General features: G+C 44.4%; 1 protein-coding gene across 1 annotated transcript in view; it reads right to left on the reverse strand.

The window, feature by feature from the left end:
• LOC126355729 (dipeptidase 1-like) overlaps positions 1-18,860 on the reverse strand; it is a 1,497,236-nt gene that overhangs the window by 277,259 nt on the left and 1,201,117 nt on the right. Inside the window, exon 9 of the mRNA XM_050006099.1 lies at positions 4,539-4,623. Coding sequence (XP_049862056.1) covers positions 4,539-4,623 — 85 coding nt within the window. The remainder of the gene's footprint in view (positions 1-4,538; positions 4,624-18,860) is intronic.

Raw genomic sequence — 18,860 nt, forward strand, 5'->3', positions numbered from 1 at the left:
ACTGGGTCTTGTGTGATGTCCTTAGGTTTGTTAGGTTTACGTAGTTCTAAGTTCTAGGGGACATGACCAAAGATGTTAAGTCCCATAGTGCTCAGAGTCATTTTTTGGCATCCTGTGATACCATGAAGGCACGTGTTCTTGCAGTAACATCTTGTCGCGCATTGTCTTGCTGAAAAATGGCGTTTGGGTGTTGTGCAAAAGGAATATGGCTACGAGTGACATGATGTCATTCAAGTTACCACTCTGGTTACTGTGCCCTGGACACGCTCCAGCTGTTACTTGTGGTTGTACCCAATAGCATCGCAGAGCATAAGGCCTTGAGTTGGCACTGTATGTCCTGTGCGGATGCAGTCACTGTGATGCCGTCCGCTTGTCTACTCCGAAGGAAAATGCGGCCATCATTTTCAAAGAAACAGGACCTGGATTCGCCCGAAAACACTATCTGTTGCCATTGCTGTCCACAGTGACATCGTTCCATACACCATTGCCGTCTAGCGTGTTTCTGCACATTCGCCAAAAAGTAGGCAGAGAGGTGGACGACGCCTACGTAAGCCATGCCGTGGAACGGCAACAGACTGTCACCCCTGATAGTGTACGATGTGTTACATCTTTCGACGGGTGCAGCAGAATCAAGGAGGACGCAGATGTGTCCTGAATGCCACTCGGATGAAGTGTCGATCTTCTCCGGAGGTGTTGTGGGTGGTGCGACCTGGCCCGTCTCGTTGTGGTCTACGTCCCTCCGTGAACGATTACTCACTCACCCGTTGTACGGCACAAACACGAGCAGCAATTCCCCGGATGTATGAGTCGCAGTGTCTCATGCCAATGATGCGCTCTCTTTCAAACTGACTGATATGACGGTACGGTTCGCAGACACGCCCACGAGGCGACTTCCACATCTGCTCAAATCACACGGATCCATTATCTTCGGTTTATGGCAACAACGAGAGCCGCATGCATCTTTTACCAGTAGGTGGGTGTTTCGTCGCGATATCGCTGATGACTTTGAAGCAGCGAACCAAAAGAGATCAAATGTAATCATGTCTGTAGAACATACTAATGTACTTGTCCTCTAGTCATTGAAGGTATTCTGTTATTTCTTAACATGAGTGTATTGAGTTACGTCAAAATGCACTGTGAAATTGAGACTTTAGAACTTATATGTTCAGGTACTGAATAAATCAACTATTGTAGTCGTATACCGTAATTTTAACTACAAGGCAGCTAAAAGAATTTCAAGTTACAAGATCTCGAAAACTTGCTGCAACAAGGACTGTAGCTCTTTATACAGTACTTACAGGAAACGCAGTCCACTACTCTTAAATACGCTGCTTCTGCAAACACGACAGAAGAATTTAAGGCTGCAACTAAATAGGAAATGTTCCCTTAATTTTAATAACATAATTTATAAAGGCTATTAAACTTTCACTGTGTGGTGAAAGGTGCAATGTGCTCAAATTCGTGGCAGATAAGATTATCTGACTCAGCACGATTCTGAACCTTTCCTTTCGCGGACAGTACTCTTAATGAATGATATATCCCTCAGAATTCACATCCTTTTCTCGACATTCAGTTCGTCCAGTATCCCTCCTGTACTTACCAATCTTCTCAAAGCATGCCTTACTAGACTATCGTATCTGGAAGGAAGAATATTGTGGAGAAACGGATCAGCCACAGACGGGCACTTCTGTCTAGAACTGATATGTCCAGGAGCGTTAGTCCAGAAAATTACGCAAAACAGCTTCTGCGAATTTGATAAATATAAGATAAGTTGTAAATGTACAGGTCTAACAGCCTACATAATATTTATTTATTTAGTTTTGTTCATTACGTACGTTTCAGTTCATTAAGCTATTACGTGAACATGAACTTTTCAATGTATCTGTATGTATATTTGGTTTTCGATTATCTACACTGTGCGTAAAAAAACGGATGAAACATTGAAATCAGTATTTGTGCCATATCGATGTGAACTGCAGACCCGCGAGGCTAGCAGAGAGCGCTGATCCGCTGCTTCCTGGACTCGGACAGGTGCGCCGGCTCCGTATCGAATCCGCCTGGCGGATTACTGACGAAGCCCAGTGCGCCGGCCAGCCTGGGTGTGGTTTCGGCATTCTACTAGGTGAATACCGGGCTTGTCCCCACGTCCCTCCTCCGTTACACACGGCATTTGAACACGTTCGCAGTCTTCCACGGATTACGCTAGACGCAGACAGCTGGGGTACTCTAATTCCGTCCCGGGGGCTACTGGGTGGACACAGGCAGGGCATCTGACCAACTCTTAAAATTAACATTGCCAAATCCGTCCGTAACCACGCCTACCCTGCGAAACCGCGTGGTAAAGGCATAAGCAAAAGAAGAAGAAGATCGATGTGAACTGCAGGACGACAGTGGTTAATATTGGGCAAACTGGGAAATGTGTGCTTCACTTGTATCCGCGGAGAAACTAAGACAGTTTGCCCACGTGCAATGGAAACGAATCGTGGGTCACTGAGGATACAATGCGAATGCACAACATCAGTTTGAACATTTTGAGGACTGTGTTCTGATGTGAATGGGGTTTCAACTATGTCGTATCAATGTCTGAAATGAAACTGTTTCATTGGTACCATGGAAAATACTCCTTAAACACACCAGTACCGCGTATTTCAGATTGTTAACACTCAGAGACTTCAGTTTCACAACATCAGCCACACATCGACAGCTATGGCGGATCGGAAGTCTTATCATTTTCTGCACAAGATACACCACTAACCTGGAGGCAATGTATTAGAACGCAGGATAATCAAACACTAGCATCGTGAGTCATAGTAGCCAAACTGTCTAGGAATCCCGCAACGAAGTGAGGTACAGGCAAATAGAACATGTTAAAAAACACTGCTACATAGAGTCAGCTTCTCAGCTGTTAAAGTAATGTATTGCCTCTGTTCTTTTTTAAATAAAATTTTATTTCTGTCGTGATATTATAATTTGTCAACCAACGACATCGTTGCCGCTGCAACAGTACCAACATAAGAATGTGGTGTTTACTCCACCTCTCTCCCTAAAATGTTGCTCATTATTTGTAAAACAGTGCTCACACACTCTCCTATGGTTTCAGATTCTGATCTCTCACGTAGTATGTAAACATTTTTCTCCAGTGAACAGATTTGGAAATCCGTCACTGTAGTTACGGCGTGTGCGTGAACGCATCATGAATGTGTTTTGTCGTGACTGGTCAAGAACCGCAGCCCAGGCGGCATTAGAAATGCACAGCTGATACACACGTCTTGGGGCTCATTTGCTATGCGAGTTGTGTATCTGCGACTCGTAAGTATATTTCTGTCAACTGGTGCGTGTCTGGATGCACACACACGTGTTGTTCAGTAACGTTGATATGACATGCTTAGAGGAATAGTACTTAATCTCACAAAATTTTCTTGCTTTTGATTTTCGCGTGTTTGAGTCAAGGTGTGGGGATATTCTATAAGCACATCTTAACCGTTTTCAAGCCTCAGAACACATTTAATTTCACTATTTTTGCTCAGACTCTTACACGTGGAATTAAACACTGTTAACTATCACATTAAGTTCACTCGGCGTAACATAGCTATATTAGGTCACCAATTGATTACACGGTCTCTTACATCACTTGAATTCAACATGTTATACGGAATTAGCAGAAATAGATATATTATGACGGGTCGTCCGTCGTTACTGGATAGATTCATTCAAAATAATATTGTAAGAACAGTGAGAAGTAATTGTATGCCTAACTAAATTCGGACGAACATGTATCCTACCGACCATGAGCAATGAGAACTGTAGGTCGACATGACAGGTAAATCAGAAAATAGTGTCAGAAATTGTGAAATTAAAATAAAACCTTGGTTTTGTAGAACATGTGTTCCATGAAAAATTGAGTAGTATTACAATAAATAGTTTTGATTGACAGTCTGTACGACGTTCATCGAACTCGGCTTTTGAACTACGTTCTGCACGGCCTATAACATTTGAAACCAGCGGGAAACTTGTTTGCTCCTAACTTATCTACATGGCGTCAAGTAAAACATTCATTTGAGATTTTCAACAAATGCCTTGCAAAACTAAAATCGAAGAACATTGTGGTGGTTAGAAAAAATTTCTAGCCTATTAGAGAAATTTACATGACCTGTCAAACCTAACAGCGTGAGAAAACGTTGTGGAGGAATATACCAGTGAATTCATCATCTACTCATGGATGCGAGCAAGATAGACGATGAGGAAAATTGTATTCCTGTTCAAGATATCAGTTCTGACTCTCGTATGATTACACTGGTTTATTCCCTTGCATCATGTTGTTACCAGACTATCCCCGGCCAGCAAACGGTAGCCACAGCGCAAGGCTGTGGAGAGCACGAGGCGCAAACAAACACACGTCTGGGTACTCTGCAACATCGGCAGCACCGGAGTTTACTCCCGTGTCGCCACGGCTACAGCTTCACCTGGCGGAGCGACACGTGCCTACGAAGCGTGAGAGCGCCGGCTGTACGGTAGTGTAGTGTGCCGGCTGTACTCACCTTTCCGAAGCTGGTGAGGCCCCCGCGGCTGGAGTGGTCTGCGGGCACGGACTCGCTCGGTTCGTCAACCAGTGACGAGTCTGCCCTGGCAACAGAAGAACGGCCGCCCTCCGTCAGTGAACATGTCACAGCGCGTACGTCACAACATCGTGTAAGGGCCCTGTCTGTTACTAAAATTCTGAGAACATTATACACAATTGCCCTGATTAAAATACCCTCTTAATATCTGTGGAACCTCCACTACAGCTTTATTTAAGGCTACTTGTCTTTGTTTTGGTAACCAGTGAACACAGATATCACTTACCTCGTGCAACAGTTACTTTTATGGGCTAAAATGAGTATTTAATTATACTTAAATGGTCAATTTTTCTATTAACAAATCCATCGATCCTGAGACATCTTTAGCTGCCGCGAAGATATCGATGCAAACTTACCTTTAGAAATATGAGAGACTCATACAAAGACGATAGCAATAATTTTGTTGACTAATAAATGAGTGGCAACTGTGCAAATCCCTCTCTGCAAGCCCGCATATCGTGGTCGTGTGGTAGCGTTCTCGCTTCCCACGACTGGGTTCCCGGGTTCGATTCCCGGCGGGGTAAGGGATTTTCTCTACCTCGTGATGGCTGGGTATTGTGTGATGTTCTTAGGTTAGTTAGATTTAAGTAGTTCTAAGTTCTACGGGACTGATAACCATCGATGTTAAGTCCCATAGTGCTCAGAGTCATTTGAACCATTTTTGAACCTCTGTGCAAAGAAATACGTTTGCAGAAGGCAAATGATCATGGTAGAACCTATATCACAGTTAAATCTGTAACGTCTCTGGGCATATGTGACGTTAAGCAGAATCGTGAAATCTCAGTTATCAGTTTAACAGTGGCAACGTACGTAAATGTATTTTAGAGAGATCGTTCTGAAACTGCTGAGTTTTTCCACTCGAAACACATGTGATATTACGTGTAATAACACGGTTACTGGTGCTTTAACCGCATGGCATTCTGTACCACTGCATAAAAAACAATGTATCTACAAAGTCTTCAAAACACTTCAGAAAATATCAAGAGTTGTTAAAAAAACAGGTAGAAATTTATGCAGCTCATCTACTGTTCTGCTATGATGTGTAGAGGTACCGAATTCTAGACAATCTGAATCGATAATGGACACCACATAGTACAAAAAGAACACCCCGAATCCTACCGCTTATAACGACTCAGTACAGACGTGAATTCCTTATGCTGAAGTAATACGCTAAGCTGCGCTTGGCAGTGGGTAACTTAAAACTCATAGCTCATAAAGACATACTGCAGGAAGCAAATCACATTGCACGTTAGCACATACAAACGCAAGCAGTAACCACCAGCCAACCTCTTCATATGTGTACACCAGACTAGGTCTTACCAAGACTCTTTCTCCCATTCGAATGTCGACCGATCTGGACTGGCCCAGGTGAGGCTGATCTCTCATCCTCCGAGACACCGCTAGGCAAACTACACTACTGGTCATTAAAATTCCTACACCAAGAAGAAATGCAGACGATAAACGGGTATTTATTGGACAAATATATTATACTAGAACTAACATGTGATTACATTTTCACGCAATTTGGGTGCATAGACTCTGAGAAACCAGTACCCACAACAACCGCCTCTGGCCGAAATAACGGCCTTGATACGCCTGCGCATTGAGTCAAACAGAGCTTGGATGGCGTGTACAGGTATAGCTGCCCATGCAGCTTCAACACGATATCACAATTCATCAAGAGTAGTGACTGGCGTATTGTGACGAGCCAGTTGCTCGACCACCATTGACCAGACGTTTTCAATTGGTGAGAGATCTGGAGAATGTGCTGGCCAGGGCAGCAGTGGAACATTTTCTGTATCCAGAAAGGCCCGTACAGGGCCTGCAACATGCGGTCGTGCATTATCCTGCTGAAATGTAGGGTTTCGCAGGGATCCAATTAAGAGTAGAGCCACGGGTCGCAACACAACTGAAATGTAACGTCCACTGTTCAAAGTGCCGTCAATGCGAACAAGAGGTGACCGAGACGTGTGACCAACACGCCGGGTGATAACCCACTATGGCGACGACGAATACACGCTTCCAATGTGCGTTCACCTCGATGTCGTCAAACACGGATGCGACCATCATGATGCTGTAAACGGAACCTGGATTCAACCGAAAAAAATTTCGTTTTGCCATTCGTGCACCCAGTTTCGTCGTTGAGTACACCATCATAGGCGCTCCTGTCTGTGATGCATCGACAAGGGTAACCGCAGCATGGGCTCCGAGCTGATAGTCCGTGCTGCTGCAAACGTTGGCGAACTATTCGTGCAGATGGTTGTTCTCTCGCAAACGTCCTCATATGTTGACTCAGGGATCGAGACTTGGCTCCACGATCTGTTGTTGCCATGCGGATAAGATGGCTGTCATCTCGACTGCTCGTGATACGAGGCCGTTGGGATCCAGCACGGCGTTCCGTATCACCCTCCTGAACCGACCGATTCCATATTCTGCTAACAGTCATTGGATCTCGACCAACGCGAGCAGCAAAGTCTCCATACGATAAAACGCAATCGCGATAGACTACAATCCGACCTTTATCAAAGTCGGAAACGTGATGGTACGCTTTTCCCCTTCTGACACAAGGTATCACAACAACGTTTCACGACGCAGCGCCGTTCAACTGCTGTTTGTGTATGAGAAGTCGGTTGGATACTTTCCTCATGTCAGCACGTTGTAGGTCTCACCACCGGCGCCAACCTTGTGTGTATGCTCTGAAACGCTAATCATTTGTATATCACAGCATCTTCTTCCTGTCGGTTAAATTTTGCGTCTGTAGCACGTCATCTTAGTGGTGTAGCAACTTTAGTGGCCAGTAGTGTACGTCACTCAAACTATCCATCTCGACTGAGATACTGGCACTAGGCTAGGATTGGTTCAAATGGCTCTGAGCACTATGGGACTTAACATCTGTGGTCATCAGTACCCTATAACTTAGAACTACTTAAACCCAACTAACCTAAGGACAGGACACGACACCCAGTCATCACGAGGCAGAGATAATCCCTGACCCCACCGGGAATCGAACCCGGGAGGCAAGGATTTGTGAGCAAACCTGAGAACATGGAGAAAGCTAAAAGATAACATATGCGACCAGCTACTTTCATCACGCCAGTAGCAAACCGGCCGTCTCCAATAACACTTTGGTCATTGGATGGAGGGTGCTTCCTATATGGTCCATTTATGCAGGAGTGAAGCACCTACAGTACGTAACACTGCTCGAAAGAGGGCTTGTGATATTACTCTCCCACCATCTTACGTCCCAGATTTTCTAACATGTCCCAAAATATTGTTGCTAAGTATATACGTAATTTCAAAACCATTGGATAAAAATTTAGTCCCCCTTTCCAAATACAAAGCAATTATACAAGCCAGAAATGGCTTAGTGAATAACAATAGCTGCTCTTCGGATTCTTAAAAACCGTGCCAGGCATTTCCTGAGGCTCCAGAAACGCGTCTATAGTGTCAATGACTCTCCACTGCTCTGTAAACCAAAACGATTAGCGACCTTGGAAAATTCTTTGCAGTAGATCAAGTCACACCTCTCAAGCAGAAAACAAGGAGCTGTTGAAGGCTCAAATATTGCCTCCAGACACTTCCTCGCTGATCACAGAGGCTCATTTCGATGTAGGACTCATCACTGAAGACAATTATACTCCAGTCAATGAGATTCCAGTCTCAAGAAGAGTCTGGAGACGCCACAGACAGGAGAATGGTGGGATGCCAACTTGACTGTTGTCCGCCATAAGGCCCAAGAACCAGGAGAAATTGTCTGAGGTGCCATTTAGTTTCATATCAGGACCTCTATGGTTGTCAGGTTGTCATTCACTGCACCCTTGCAGCACAGCGGCACGTCCAAAATATTGTATGGCCCTTATAGTTGCGCTTCGTGGTAAGCCATCCTAAGATTACATTTCAGCAAGATGATATCCACCCGCAGACAGGGAGACTTTCTACCACTTTTCTTCGTGCCTCCCAAACCCTACCTATCCCAGGGAGGCCGTCTGATTTCTCCCCCACTGACAACGTTGTGGGCCTTACGGGCAAGGCGTTCCAACTAGTTCGGCATTTTGATAATCTGTCGCATCAAGTGGACAGAATTTGGCACGATATACCAGAGGAGGGTGTCCAACAACCCTGTCAGTGAATGCCAAGTGGAATAACTGCTTGCATAAGGGTCAGAGGTGGACAAATGCGATTCTGTCTTTCTCAATTTGAGGCTCTTTCTCTTGAATAATTAATCTTATTATCCTCGTTTTTAATGATTTGTTTGCCTATAAATGTACTGTACGTCACATTTATCTATTTCAGTCGCATACAGAAGATTCGTTCGTGTTATAACGGCTGTTTAGTCTTAGAGTGTATTATCAATAATATGGCCATGTACTATGTCTGGCTAGAATCAAGAAAGGGTCTGATGCCCAAATCTTTCCAGGTAAAATAAATGCATAAATAAGTAAGTCAACTCTCTAGATAAATTACAAACATACTTTCATGTAACTGGCTTAACTTTAAAATATTAGAAAATCCAGGAGTCGTCCCGGACACTTAAAGACAATGTAGTGAAGAGTAAACGAACTTGGAATTCTTCATAATATACAAGACTGTCAAGATGCAATAACAAAAGTATCCTTGCGATATACCTAGATCAAAAACTCTCCTGATTATCACGCAAACTATTTGGCAAATAAAACAAATAGTTTATCCAAGAAGGAGTGTGCACACTCCAAGTCAACAAACATGATCTCAAGAAAGTCGACCACTCATTTTGAATCAGTCACAAGACAAGGATTTAAATTTTAAAAAATTGCAAGTAACGTACCTTAGATATTAATTCTACAGACGAAAAAGTAACTATTATGTGTTACAGGAAACCTAGCGGCTCATGTCAGCTGTTACAGAAACGCGTTTCTGCTGTATATACGAAAACAGAAATATCATAAGTTTCATCTCCACAACTTAAAGAAGTATTCTCATATTCAAAAATACATGCACAAGCAAGTGTATAATAAATTAAGGCAAAGTAATATCCGTTGTATGGAATTAGGGACACTGAGGAAGATACTTTACTGCTTACTGACAGAAAATAGTGCTATTCCTTGCAGCAATTTCTAGATGATAACATAAAAGTGCAATTTGAAGTTGTAATAAGCTGTACACCGAAGTGACAAAAGTCATGCGATATCTCCTGGTATCGTCTCGCGCCTCTTTTTGCGTCACATAGACTCAACGAGTTGTTGGAAGCTCCTTGCACAAATATTGAGCCACGCTGCCTCCATAGTCGTGTACAATGCAAAAGTTGTGTCGGTGCAAGGTACTGTGCTCAAACCGACCTCTCAGTTATCTTCCGTATGTGCGATGGGATCCCCATCGAGCGATCTGGGTGGCCAAGTAATCCACTCGATTTGCCCAGAATGTTCATTAAAACAATCATGAACAATTGTGGCCCTGTGACATTACATTGTTGCCTGCAAACATGAAATCCATGAGTACCTGGAAATGGTCTCCATGCAGCCAACAATATCATTTCCAACCTATGATTGTTTCAGTTGACCAGAGAGCACAGTCCATTCCTTGTAAACACAGTACACTGTTATTGTACCTTCACCAGCTTGCACAGTTCCTGACTTCATGGCTTCGTGGGTCTACGCTACACTCGTACCCTACATCAACTCCCACCAACTGAAAGCGGGACTCACGTCGCCAGGCCACGGTTCTCCAGTCGTGTAGCGTCCGACCGATATGTTCACGAATCCAGGGGAGGCGCTGCACGCGACGGCGTGCTGTGTCAGCTAAGGCAGTCGGTGGCGTCGTATGCTGCTCTAGCCAATTAACGCCAAATTTCGCCGCACTCTCCCAACGGATACGTTCATCGTAGGCTCCGCTTTTATTTCTACGGTTATTTCAACAAATGTTGCTTGTCTGTTAGCACTTACAACTCTAGGCAAACGCTGCTGCCCTCGGTCGTTAAGTGAAGGCTGTCTAGTACTGCTTTGTCCGTGGTGAGAGGTAATGTCTGAAATTTAGTAATCTTGGCACACTCTCTACACTGTGTATCTCGGAATACTGAATTCCCTAACGATTTCCGAAATGGAATGTTGCATGTGTCTAGCTCCAACTACCATTCCGCATGCGAAGTCTGTTAATTTCCGTCACGGGCCACAGTCACGACGGAATCCTTTTCAAATGAATTACCTGATTAGATATAACAGCCAATGGACTGCCCTTTTATACCGTGTGTACGCTACACTAGAGCCAGCTGTATGTGTGCGTATTCCTATCTCATGATTTTTGTCACGTCATTTAATACACTTACCGTACGTTGTATCGTGTAAATCAACAATCAACATTTTATACTGATCATTAATAAATGTTTTCAATGGGGCATGTGTTTCACAAAACAGTTACAAGTGTAATGGAAAAATAAAAATCGTTCTTTGATGTTCTATCATGCAACCAGGCGTAAATTACTTCATGACAGTGCTTTTATTTCGTTTTCATAACTCATCACTGTATTCTCACTAAACGTAAAGCTCTATAACACGTTAGAAATTTACAGCCGCAAGCCAAGAGGAACTGGCGCCCACAAACATAATTCTAAACCAACAGGAACAAAAATTGTTTAAAGTGCTCTGAGCACCATGGGACTCAACATCTGAGGTCGTCACTCCCCTAGAACTTAAAACTACTTAAACCTAACTAACCTAAGGACATCACACACATCCATGACCGAGGCAGCATTCGAACCTGCGACCGAAGCGGTCGCTTGGTTCGAAATGGAAGCACCCAGAACCCCTCACCCACAGCGGCCGACCAACAGCAACAAGAACATGGAAACTGTGCTCTGAACGATCACTGTGCTTGTCACTCAATGGCCTTGAACAGTGTTTGTAATATCGCTTTCTTGCACTATTGGAAACACTGTTCCGATGGGGACATGGCGAAGAGCAATTACTGACGAGCTGCATCAGAACAGCAGAAGCGGTTGTACGTAAAGTCACAGAAGTCCTGAGCGCGAACAGCCTGCATCATAGTGCAAGCGGGAAAGGTGTTTTATTCAGTGACAAAGAACGAATATTCGATACTTATCACGGTCAGCGTTGCGTCGTATTTATTGATGAACCAAAACGTTATGCCCACCAGCTTAATACCGCATTTACCAGCCTTTAGACGCAGTAAAAAAAGTGATTCTGCGTTACAGGTATTCAAAATAGCCCTGGTAAATTTCCTGGAAGTATGTGGCATCAGATGCCTGCTAACAGGTCACGCAGTTCCCATAAATCATAGGCCGGTAGTTTATGGTCGCGGAGCTGACGTCCGATAGTGTCACGCATGTGATCCATCGACTTCAGATCAGGTGAATGTGCTGACCAAGACATCAACCTGAGTTCATACCAAGCTGCTCAAGACACATTAGTACGATTGTGCCCTTTTGATGCGGAGAGTTATCTTGGCGGAAGATATGAAGCAAGGTGGTCCTCAATCATTTTCACAGATTAGAAATCTGTCATGATGTCTTCAACCACTACCCCAAGCCCCAAGTGATTGTCTCCCATACCACACATAGCACCGCTCCCAACAACCTACGCTGTATTATGGCTGAAGCTCTGGTGCTGACATTTTTAACATGAACAAGAAAGTTTTGGTTAACGAATAACGTGATGCATAAATAGCAGTACTATTCGACTCTTCGAGTAGATTCTAGTCCGATTCTAATCGTAGCATTTCTCGGCACAGATATTCGTTTTAGTCGTATACCGACCATTTTGCAAGTAGCAACCTTTAGTTTATTGTCAAGACATCATTTCTATGATAATTCCATTGCAGTCTTTGTCCAGCCTTCTGTCTGTGCTTTAGATTGTCGAGTCTCAATTAGAAGCATAATGCCTGCAGAAACTATGCAAATATTAACATTTGGTACCACTGTTATTCCTTTCAGCAGGGACTCTGTGCCAAAATCCCATAAAAAATTGACCATAAAATAGAGACTTGTGGACAGAGACATCTAACACAAAGATTACCAGGACGCAAAGACTCGTAAACATGAAATATTGTAATTATCATTCTTCTCATTGCACCACGTCTGCAGCCGACAATATAGGCTTTATAGGTCAACCTTGATGCGAATTCCCGTATCCAAAGTAGTTTCCTTTTTAAATGTACCATCGCCGTCTTTTCTTTACAGAACTGTTACAGTGTATATTTAATAGCACAACGTCCAACGTGGTTTCTTTTCATTATTTGCAAACCAGATTGCATATTCACCAAATATCAAAGTTTGTAGTGAGATCGCTGTCCTCGTCTCCTTTGAACTCGTATTGTTTGGCGATAACAGATGCTAGCCGATTTTAAGCTCCCTACACAGCAAACGGCCTGTCTCTTGCAACTAAAGCTTTATTCTTTTCAATCAAAGATGTTTCATTTGTTCCCTTTTGGCATATCTATCATCTATAAAATTGTAGAAAAAGTTTTTTGTGTAAGTATGCGTTATTACTGTCAGATATGTAGTGCTCCCTAGCGGCATATTTACGTTATTTATAGCCGGCCCCGGTGGCCAAGCGCTTCTAGGTGCTACACTCTGGAACCGCGCAACCGCTGCGGTCGCAGGTTCGAATTCTGCCTCGGGCGTGGATGCGTGTGATGTCCTTCGGTTAGTTAGGTTTAAGTAGTTCTAAGTTCTAGGGGACTGATGACCTCAGAAGTTAAGTTCAAAAATGGCTCTGAGCACTATGCGACTTAACTTTTGAGGTCATCAGTCGCCTAGAACTTGGAACTACTTAAACCTAACTAACCTAAGGACATCACACACATCCATGCCCGAGGCAGGTTTCGAACCTGCGACCGTAGCGGTCACGCGGTTTCAGACTGTAGCGCCTAGAACCGCACGGCCACTCCGGTCGGCTTTGATGTTATGAGCAGGACGTCTGCAAAGAGCGGCAGAGTTTGCGTTGCACGTGAGTTTGTAGGAAGCCGTGCTTATGGCTACGTGTAAGACATAAAAGTAGGTCAAGTTAAAAAGAAAGACGGCGCGTTGTGTGAGCCACTGAGAACAGCCGACGCGGGAACATTCAGCAGTCCGCACTGACGTAACGTAACGGAAAACACGCAGACAGCGACGTCGTAATTTTTTCCTCCGCTTGATGGTGGGCGGAAGGTTTTTAAGTGCGGAGAGCTACCAGGCGGCGGGGGCTGGCGAGAGAAAATTAGCGCCCAGCGGAATGCGCCGGGGTGTTAACCTGGAACGGCTGCAAAAGGGCCGACAAAGCCACCCGCCGCGAGATTCTTGCCGCCGGAGAGCGGCAGTCCGAGCGAGGGAGCAGGGACAAAGACATACGGACAGCGCACTGCGGTGGGGGGAGGGAGGGGCGCAGTGGAGAGCGGGAGGACGGAGAGGAAAAGAGAAACAGCGGCAATAGGAGAAGGAGAGGACAGCACTTGTGGGCGCGCATTGATCTCGGCGGTCCTTCATTTGCGCCCGCCGGCTGCGGCGGCGGAGGCGGCGGCGGCGGCGGCGTCGGCGGCAAACGGCCGAGCGGCGCAGACCCGCAGAGGCCGCAGCGTGCCGCCGCTGTGGGCACGAGCGGAGCAGCCCCCCACTTCGAGAACAGTTGCTGGAGCAGTGTGGGCCGCAGGTGCAAGGCGATGCAGCGCCGCCCCGACCTCAATCTTTCTCTAATTTTCCAAGCGACTGCTTGCTCGTAAAAGCGCGGCTGGAACCTTAACCTTAAGGCGGCGCCAGGCATACGGCTATTTGCAACCGCTGCGCGAATGCTCGCCGAATGCCGAGTAGTCGGTACTGGCTGGCAGTTGCTTCCCTGGCGCCGGCGTTCCCTACACTTGTCGCTTCCGACACCGCGCTCTTATTTCGTGTCACATTATAGTGATCGAATATACAGGGCGGTCGGAAATTCCCGTTACAGACTTCTAGGGCTTTTAGCGGGATGTGAGTACATCTTATTTTGAATAAGAAGCCATGTCCGGAACCTTAATGCAACGAGACTACAGAGCGTCAAAGTTATAGACGCGGGCATCTGTAAATATACGTATAGACTGGGTTATTCCAGGATGATGTTACAGACTTTCTAGGATGATGGAGAACAATAAATGTATTAAGTTGAAGTAAGGATCCCTGCACCGGAGACGAACGAGTCGAAAGTTATAAACGAAAACCGTTCTGATACCTCTGACAGTTGAATACATGTACCGGTTCTTGTGTTGCGAAGAGTGTAGGTCTGGTAAGTTTCAGTGGTGGTAGTGTACACAAAAACGAGAAAAAATGTCCAATAAATGAGGGTTCTAAATTGCATACATAAGGAGCTATGACCATTCGTTCATCTTCGGTAATGTGAAACACATCTCCTCTACTGAGCAAGTGTTCCACTTGTTCGTTTCCGGTACAGGGATATTTACTTCAAATTAATACATTTAACGTTCTCCATCATCCTGGAAAGTCTGTAACATTATCACCCCGTGTATACGTACATTTACAGATGCCCGCGCCTATAACTTTGACGCTATGCAGTCTCGTTGGATGACGATTCTGGACACGGGTTCCTATTTAAAATACGGTGTACTCACTCCGCTCTACATGTCCTAGAAGCCAGTAACGGGAATGTCCGACCACCCCGTTTATCCGTTCAGATGCGATCGTCAACAACGTCTACACATCGGCTTTGCTAGTTTCTATGACCAACGAAACTACACTCGTCCAGCCCTAACTGTGGATTCTTCGAGTGCTCCGAGAAATGGCTCATTTGAACAACAACATATGAAATATTAGTTTACTTCATTACACTAATGAACAAAAAGATTTACTTAACTTCATACAATTGTTAGCCACATGAGTGCTTGATAATTTACAACTGTCACTGGCCATTAAACCATACGATCACAAACACTTCTCCTGAAGTACAGCGTTTAACATTTACTGATGTCAACTATTTTCTTCTTTAGGGCTACCACCACACATATGTCTGATAACGATATGATTATTAGAACAGATGCACCAATTTGCTGCTTACAATATGTAATCTTTATTCACGACAGACTGTTCAGGCCTTTATCACCATTATCGAGTACCTGCGATTACAATTTTGGTGAGATCATGTAAAAATGCGAATGTCATTTGTATTAAAGTGGTGATATTGTACTCACGTCTGAATTGATGCGATGTCGATATTACGTCGTGAGTATACCGTCTTATAACTGTTATCGTTTTAATAACATGTTAAATAATGTAAATATATTGAAAATAAAAAGTTAATTAAAGTTTGGACAAAAAGAGAGTAGAAATGTTCTAAATGAGGTGCTGTAGAAGAACGTTGAAGATTAGGTGGGTAGAAAGACTAGTTGAATAGTTCTGGCTTTAAAAAGTGCGTTAATTCTGTTCGAGATTCCACCAAAGCAGGCTGCTGGCACGTGCCTTATTTTCTGTGTCGGCGATGCTTCTCGAGTTAGGCATATCTTGCGATGTATTGTGCGCTGCTTTGGTGTTTTACATTTGTAGTATAATTTTATAATTGTGTTTGGGCCAAAATCATGTGTTCAAGCTATATAAGGAAGTGGATTAAGCTATCTTTGAATTGCTAGTTTTTCTAGTGGTAAGTTATTTAATCTATTAATCACTGAATGGAAAAATGCTAGTTTATGAGCCATTGGATGAGAGAATTTGGTATTTGTAAAGTCGACATAAGTGGAATTCTTTCTATAGATATCAAGTGTGTGGTGATTTCGATCTGTAACTTGAAGACCTGGAAAATTCCCCTTAAAGTCAAACTACTGCAATACAGATTAGTGGTACTGATTATTTCTAGGAACCTTTTTCATAGAATGCTGAAGCAATTCTCAGTGAATCGCGTGTGCTACCTACAGGTTCCCGGACCAGAAACCTAACTAATCACGCTGAGGATAGACACTTATGTAAAACCGCGCTTCCTCTGCACTTCCCCTTTTTCTGGCAACACTTGATTCACTCACATCCTCCGACCACATTTAAAATCAACCGTGTTAAAGTATGTACACCACTCTTTCTGTTTGTAGATCGCTTGAATGCAGGAGTGCTTACTTGTGATCTGGCAGGAACTGGATGACTTCGGTTTTCAATGCTTGTGCCTGTCCACTGTCACTAACAATAATAATAATACTTAACTACAATGTAGACACTACAGTAGTGTTGTAGTCGTTACATAGTTACTGCTGTACTGTACTGTCAGTACGTTCACGGTTCTGAAGTGAAGAATGAAGCAGTTTCCGGTCTACTGCGGAGCTACCTGCACCTCAGAGATGGTCCTTTCCTGAGATATTTGTTCAGACCTCGTCGCCAAATGTGGGGGTCCTGCACACTCGTCTCGCATAGGGTGCCTAAAGGATGCTGTGTCCGCGGAATGTTATACAACAATTCAAGCAAATAACGCTAGTAGTTTTATTTCAATAAAGCAGATTTACAATATTTAACTTTGGATTTAGAACAAGGGGCGCAAGCGATGGGCGACAGGCAGTATAAGTCAGAGTCCTACCACAATATGCAATGTTCAGGCAAATGTGTCACACAGTTCGTGGATCTTTACTGACTGTTCTCGTAGCACTCTCTACTAGGCTATGCCAATATTCGGCGAATACAGTCCACTAATGTCTGGCCAAGGCTGGCAGAAGCCGCTCTTATACGAGGGTTGGAACTTAATCCTTCAAAGTAGTCACCAGCGGCGTGTAGATCCCGTTGCCACCGATGTGGAAGGCGTAGTATACCACTATCAGAGCCTGTTCTGTTGATGGTGCGAATGGAGCGGTCTACTGTCTGTCGAATCTCTGGAACAGTTTTGAAGAGAATGTCGCGAAGTGATTCCTTCGTCTTCGGAATCAAACCAGAGTCACAAGGACACAAGTCCGGGGAGTATGTTGGATGGTACACTACTTCCTAATCCTATCGACCGAACAGAGCGGCCACAGCTTGCGCTGTATGCCCCCGGGCATTGTACTGCAAAATGATGGGTGACCGGCGCAGGAAGTGTCGCCGCTTCTTTCCCTAAGCTGGTCGCAGGCGATTCTCTAAAAACGAACAGTAATACTGTGCGTTGACGGTCTGCCGTGGAGGAAAGTAATGCCTTAGGATAACACCATGACAGTCGCACACGAGAATCACCATGATTTTAGACCGCTCCATTCGCACCGTCAACAGAACAAGCTCAGGTAACGTTATACTACGCCTTCCACATCGCCAGAAACGGGTTCTGCCTAACGTTGGTGACTACTTTGAAGGGCAGTAACAGGTGCGAGCATGTAACTCTTTTGTAGTGGTTGTTGATAAGCAGTTGCCAGTATTCAAGTTCCAACCCTCGTATTCACTTCCTGCAGAGGTCGCCCGTGTCGTGGCGCGATCCTCGTCAGCGGGCTACCGGCTGACGTCGCCTCACCACACTCTCTGTTCTTCCGTTCTTCCTCGTCGTTGCGGCGCATGTGGTTACGCCAGAACAGTATTGAAGCACATGTCTCAGTTCTACTGTCATAGGTACGTGGTACCAAGTGCAAATTATGTGTGAAGTGGAAGGACTATTTGAGGAAGATGTTCACACATTCCTTTCACAAGATGTAACCTCTATCATATTGTGTCGCTTCTTAATGTCAGCATTTAAAAAAAAAAAGAAGTAATTATTGATAACTTTCGAAATCAGAATGTCAGTCTTACGAAATAGTGGTAATAGTAATGATCCTTAAAGAATAATTTAGTTTCATTATCGAAATAGCAATGAACTCTTGTTTTTACTCCTCAAAAAATTACATTTTACTCCCCAGGTCGTAATTACCCCAAGATTGGGAACCGCTGATTTAGACCCTGCTAGTCCTTGCCAATGGCGCGGGATGACACAAAGTTGCATGGTGTCCCTTACTTGTGACTGGATTTCAAACGTTGACGTCTAGGTGTTGACTGGACAACATGGCGACCCTCCCTTCTGGTGGTAAGACGACGAAAATGGCTGCCCATACGTTCCGATGCATTCTGAAATCGAGCCTCAGTCACATCCAAATGTTTCACATATCTGGATACTGCACGATTCTACTAGCCGCCCAAACGGAGATCCACAACGGGGATCGTTACAAATATTGTCTGTGTTGATAAACGTGTGTGAGAAGAGTGCGACTCACGTATGCGTCTTTCACAGTGATCACTCAATACCTGGAACTGTTCACGCCCCTTATATACCCTGTAGCGCCTTGTACCAGCAGTGTGCACGAACAAAGCTAATATGCTCTGGTGGGCGTTCTGAC

This window comes from Schistocerca gregaria, chromosome 3 (genome assembly GCF_023897955.1).
Source record: "Schistocerca gregaria isolate iqSchGreg1 chromosome 3, iqSchGreg1.2, whole genome shotgun sequence".
In the NCBI taxonomy this organism is placed as follows: domain Eukaryota; kingdom Metazoa; phylum Arthropoda; class Insecta; order Orthoptera; family Acrididae; genus Schistocerca; species Schistocerca gregaria.